The sequence below is a fragment of the Nematolebias whitei genome, chromosome 12, assembly GCF_014905685.2.
Source record: "Nematolebias whitei isolate Nwh7 chromosome 12, NemWhi1, whole genome shotgun sequence".
NCBI classification, from domain to species: domain Eukaryota; kingdom Metazoa; phylum Chordata; class Actinopteri; order Cyprinodontiformes; family Rivulidae; genus Nematolebias; species Nematolebias whitei.
Genome location: NC_056509.1, coordinates 16,773,082 through 16,779,069, shown reverse-complemented (window position 1 = coordinate 16,779,069; position 5,988 = coordinate 16,773,082). Strand labels below are relative to the sequence as shown.

At 40.8% G+C, this 5,988-nt stretch overlaps 1 protein-coding gene across 1 annotated transcript in view; it reads left to right on the top strand.

The window, feature by feature from the left end:
• The first annotated feature begins 2,028 nt into the window (after positions 1-2,028).
• tnfrsf21 (tumor necrosis factor receptor superfamily, member 21) overlaps positions 2,029-5,988 on the top strand; it is a 61,056-nt gene continuing 57,096 nt past the window's right edge. The window contains exon 1 of the mRNA XM_037686101.1: positions 2,029-2,103. Within this exon, the coding sequence (XP_037542029.1) occupies positions 2,029-2,103 (75 nt within the window). The remainder of the gene's footprint in view (positions 2,104-5,988) is intronic.

Here is a 5,988-nt window from a genome sequence, read left to right as displayed (position 1 = left end):
CAGTGAGATTATATATCAAATGGAGCATTAAGGCCAGCCATAATGCTCTGCTTGTGAAAGTAAATCTGTTGAGCATCACTTTGACACTCAGACAATAATTCTAAGTGTGACAATGCCGGACTGGACAATGGGGAAAAAAAAAAAAAAAAAAAAAAGAATGTCTAGAGGACCTGACTAAACTTTTTTAGATAGGCTTCACTACAATGATCCACACTTTTAATCCAGGTTACACTCTTCCCTCAAGGACGCATTTTACAAAGTAGCTACATATTGTGCAGGTATGAAGCATACACTTGTATATATTTTGTGTACATTTATTTTTTAAGCTATTTTACTAACCTTTTTTTTTTTTTTTTAATTATTCAATATTTTATTAACAGAATAGTCAAGTAGCAACCTGTTTTTTTGTGCGAATTGCTGTCAGTCAAATGTTCAATTTTGGAATAAAGGGGTGGAAATTAAAACAATTGGGTTTTTTTTTCCAATTCATTGATTATTTGAAAATAATCTGCCGATTAATCGATTATTGAAATAATCATTGGTTGCAGCCCTAGTATATTGGTAGAATTCAAAAACGTTCAATACAAATACAACTGGACTTTTTGTATTGAACACATTTGAAGTTATCATGTCCTGGATTACTGAGAATCTTCACCAGCATATATTGGTAGAAGGACGTTAGAAATGCAGCTGCCAGGAAAAAGACAAAGAGGAGATATATGGATGTAGTTAGAGAAGACATGGAGGTAGTTGGAGTGAGGACATAGGATGCAGGAGGATGAATCACTGTGGCGACCCCTGAAGAGAGAAAAGCTGAAAGAAGAAGAAGAAGAAGAAGATGATGAGGTGACTGTACAAAGGCTCCACAAAATTTGTATTAGATGTGTGTGTGTGTGTGTGTGTGTGTGTGTGTGTACTTTGTTCTCTGATCTGCTTTGTGTGTCTCTGATGACTTAGCAATTTTATTTTCTAAATGCGAGACAGGAACTCTAACATTGCTGGTTTATGTCAAAATGAAAGCTGAGGGTACTTAGCAAGATTGTTGACCACAGCAAGACACACACAGACACACACACATGCAATTAGCACTAAGGCAGCACAGTGGCTCAGTTGGTATAGAGCTTTTGCCTCTCAGCAAGAAGGTTGTCAGTTCAAATCCCAGCTGGGGACCTTTCTAGGTGGAGTTTGCATGTTCTCCCCGTGCATGCGTGGGTTTTCTCCATGTACTCCAGTTTCCTCCCACAGACCAAAAACATGCATGTTAGTCTGATTGGTAACTAAATTGTCTCTAAGTGTGAGAGTGAATGATTGTTTGTCTCGTTTGTCTCTATGTGTGTCTGTGATGGACTGGAGACCTGTCCAGGGTATCCCCGCCTCTCGCACAGTAACTGCTGGATATGGGCACCAGTGACCCCCATGACTCAGCATATATCACATTTTTTAACTTTTTTGACAGAAAATCAATTAAAAGCTTTTTAGACTGCCCCTTTATATCTTACATTGTACAGTCTGACATGGGTTAATATCAAGATTTTGTATTATCAGCGTTTGGTTCATCCCGCATCGCCAGTTCTGCTTACCAAAAGTGGCCCACTTGACGGCTCGCATTCCATGCCTGGCTCCAAGCCAGCGAGCCAGGCTTCTTACCCATTTAAAGTTTGAGAATAGGTTGAGATCATTTTGGTCCCAAGACCTCTAGTCATTCGCTTTACCGGATAAAACTGCGATGCTCCGAGCGTCAGGAATCCTGAGGGAACCAGCTACTAAATGGTTCGATTAGTCTTTCACCCCTATATTCAGGTTGGATGACCGATTTGCATGTCAGGACTGCTGCGGGCCTCCACTAGAGTTTCCTCTGGCTTAGCTCTGCCCAGACATAGTTCGCCATCTTTCAGGTCCTACCGCAGTATTACCAAAACTCCATCAGCACATATCTTTATAAGATTGCCTACAGAGATGAGGTGAAATCACTGACCCAGCTAGTGTCAGAAAAATAACCTCTCTCTAAATGTCATCAAAACGTAGGAGATGATAGTGGACTTCAGGAAACAGTGTGGAGGCCAGCACTCCACCATCTACATAAACAATGCTGAGGTGGAGCAGGTCAGCAGCTTCAAGTTCCTCTGAGTTCATGTCACTGAGTATCTGTCCTGGACTTTACACACAGACACTGTGGTCAAAAAAACCCGACAGAGACTCTACTTCCTAAGAAGACTAAAGATGTTTGGTACAAACACCATCATCCTCACCAACTTTTATAGTGCACCATGGAGAGCCTGCTGACAGGCTGCATCACAGGGTGGTATATGAACTGCACCAGTCAAAGCCGGAAAGCTCTACAGAGGGTGGTGCAAACAGCAGAGGACATCACTGGTAGCAGTCTCTACACCATCCAGGACATCTACCACAGCCGATGTCTGCGTAAAGCACGCAGCATCATTAAGGACCACACCCACCCAGCACCAGGACTCTTCCATTCACTACACTCAGGCAGACGATACAGGAGTCTGTCATTGCGCATGAAAAGATTAATGGACAGTTGTTATCCACAAGCTGTCAGATTACTGAACTCTCAATAAATAACACTGAACAACTGGCAATAACATTGCACCAAGCCTCATCTGTGACAACTAATATGACTAATATTAGCTTGTGACAGCAAATATGTTTATTATTTATTGCTGCTGCTCTATGTAGGTTGTATCTAGGCTGATGCTGGGCTGTATCATGTATGATACAGTATCTATGTATCAACCTTACCATCATAATTCAATGTCAATGTCACTACCTGTGCAATAACCTGCCACACAACCTGTGTACGGTAGTATAAGTTAATTATGTGCAATATATATATATATATATATATATATATATATATATATATATAAAATCATGTGCATTTTAGCATTTTAGCTTATATTACTACCTTGAAATACTTTTTCATCCAAATTCATCCTGCTTGCACCATTATATTCTATCATATTGTTATTTACAATTTCTTTAGGACGTTGTAAATATTTACCTTTTCACTTTTTGGTACTTTTTTTGGTACCTTTATTACATGCTTTAGTATTTCTTGTTTGTTTGTTCTTTGATTTTTTTTTTAAGCGAGTCAGATTAGTTCTTCTCATCCTAAGCATTTCATTGTACTATTGACCTTGTGTTAACCTTGCATATGACAAATAAACACAACTTGAACTTGAACTTACATAGCTTGCAAATTGTTAACCAGACCTTACTTGTCACTCTACAATAATTCCCTGTGGATAAGTCATTCCATTGATATGTTGTTTTGATCAAACCTCATATATGTGAGGTTTGATCAAAACAACTACAACTGTTGTTGGTTGTGGTTTTTTTTTTTTGTTGTTGTTTGTTTTTTTTTTCTTCAAAAAAGTATCATAAGAAGTCATGAGGAGAACTGTTCTTTGTGTTCCAGGACAAGAAAACGTTCTTATTCCCACTCTATGCCCTTCATACAATTATTTTCACTAGGAACATTGATGCAATGATAATGAATGGGGTTCTGGAAACAAACACAAAGAACTGAAGGGGGTTGGAGGTGAAAGGGTAACGGAGTGGTGGCTGAATGAAGGGCTCTGTCAGCTCCAGTGTCCACTCCAAATGACTGTTTATTACTTTGATTATTTAAATACTCTTTGTGGAGACATTATGTCCATGCTTCAAACAATTGTAAAAGATAAAACATGTTTTATGTGCCGTATGTAGTCAGTCTATGCTACATTTAAATTTGATGAATATCTGCTGTGTTCTTCTGTGTCTAGACTTATCCTTTTTATCCAGCAGAAGATAATAATCTGCACTCCGTCTTCGCCAACATTTATGTGCCTCAGAAGCTCAATTCTTCTCTTAGTGCATCACTTCAAACCTTCTTTGTTCCATACATGTGAGGTCTTGTTTGAGTACAATTCACTACAAAGATAACACTTATAACGAGGACCAAGACAGGGTCGTATGTGTGAGTTAATACATGTCGTGTATTATAGTTTGCCTCTTTTGTATTATTCAGAGTCAGAGTCAGAGTTTCTTTGTCATTTGCACCTCATGTGGTACATGTGGCGGAGTGAAATTATGTACACAGGGTCCCAGTTACATCCAACAATAAAATGTATAAGAAAAACAGTAATAACATCTAAGATATGAACTAAGAAAAACATCAACTAAATATACACTAAGCACTCATAACATTAAAACATTGAACATCAGCACAAACATGAACATGAGTCTGTGTGAGCGGATGTGCACGCATGAACACATCAACATTGAAACAGATCAGCAGCAACATGAAACAGATCAGCAGCAACATGATGTGATTTTTTTCACAGTGATTATTCTGATTAGAGATTCATGAGTAACAGCCTCAGGGTAGAAGCTGTTCCTCAGTCTAATGGTTCTACACTTAATGCTCCTTAACCTCCTTCCTGAGGGGAGTGGGGCAAAAAGTGTGTGTGCTGGGTGAGTGGGGTCCTTCATGATGCAGGTGGCTCTCTTCCTGCATCTAGAGGTGTAGATGTCTGTGATGGTGGGGAGACTGACTCCAACAGTCTTCTGTGCAGCCTTCACCACTCTCTGCAAAGCTTTTCTTTCTGCAGCTGTGCAGCCTCCATGCCACACGTTGATGCTGGAGCACAGGATGCTCTCCACTGCACACCTGTAGAAGGAGGTGAGGACTGAGCTTCCCAGACCAGCTCGTCTCAGCCGCCTGAGGAAGTAGAGTCTCTGATGAGCTTTCTTGATCAGGCTGGTGGTGTTGTTGCTCCAGCTGAGGTTGTCGTTCATGTGTACACCCAAGTACTTGTAGCTGGAGACCACTTCCACCACAGATCCTCTTATGTTCATGGGGGAGTAGGTGTTTTTGTTCCTTCTGAAGTCCACAATCATCTCCTTTGTCTTCTTCACATTGATGCGAAGAAGAATGTGATTCATTGTCCCTTTTTGGCAAGCTGTGCCACGTTAAGTTCTTGTATAACAGGCTAGACCAGAATATTGGTCTACAAAGTAGCTGTCCAGTTACGAGGTATCTCCATCAAGTTCTGATCTACCCAGTGGAAATAGCTATACCACCAAGGGCTCTGTGGATTGTTGTGGACTCTGCCAAGTGCCACAGGTGGAGAAGACAGAGTTCCCACATGACCTACTCATTTTAGTCTCTCTATTTCCACAAAATTAACATGTTTGGCATCCAGCATCAATGCAAGTATGTGTTTTAATACAGGGGTTATGATCTAAAAAAGTTAAATCTGGTCCTCTGGACATTCAAAAAAACAAAACAAAGCAAATCAACAAAAAATGTAGAAACGTTTCGTCTCTCATCCGAGAGACTTCCTCAGTCTGAGGAGCTGTATTCAGCTCAGTCTCTTAAATAGCACCGTCTCAGAGTGGATCAACCAGTTTTGCTGCTGACAACCAAAACTGGCTGATCACATGCTCAAGAAGGACCATCAGCCTAACAATGGATCATTAGCACAATGATGGCTGTTTACTATTCACAGAGGGCTGAGTGATACTAGCAATCACAGCATTGTAAGAGGGGGACAGTTGAACACGTAGGCCTCCACCCCTGTTTAACGATGGACGATTTCTTTTCACAAAGATGGCCTCCTTTACTCCTCTCTCAAACCATCGTTCCTCTCTGTCCAGGATGTGAACATCTTCATCCCTGAAAGAGTGACCGCTGGCCTGGAGATGAGTGTAGACCGCAGAGTCCTGGCCTGATGATGTTGATCTTCTGTGCTGGGCCATCCTTTTTGCCAGTGGCTGTTTTGTTCCCCCGATGTAGGACTGATCACAGCCCTGCTGACACTGAACAACATACACAACATTGTTCTTTTTGTGCCGGGGGACTGGATCTTTGGGATGAACCAGTCTTTGCCGTAATGTATTTTGGGGTTTAAAAGCCACTGGGACGTTATGTTTAGAAAATAAACGTCTCAGTTTCTCTGATACTCCCTCAACATATGGAATGAC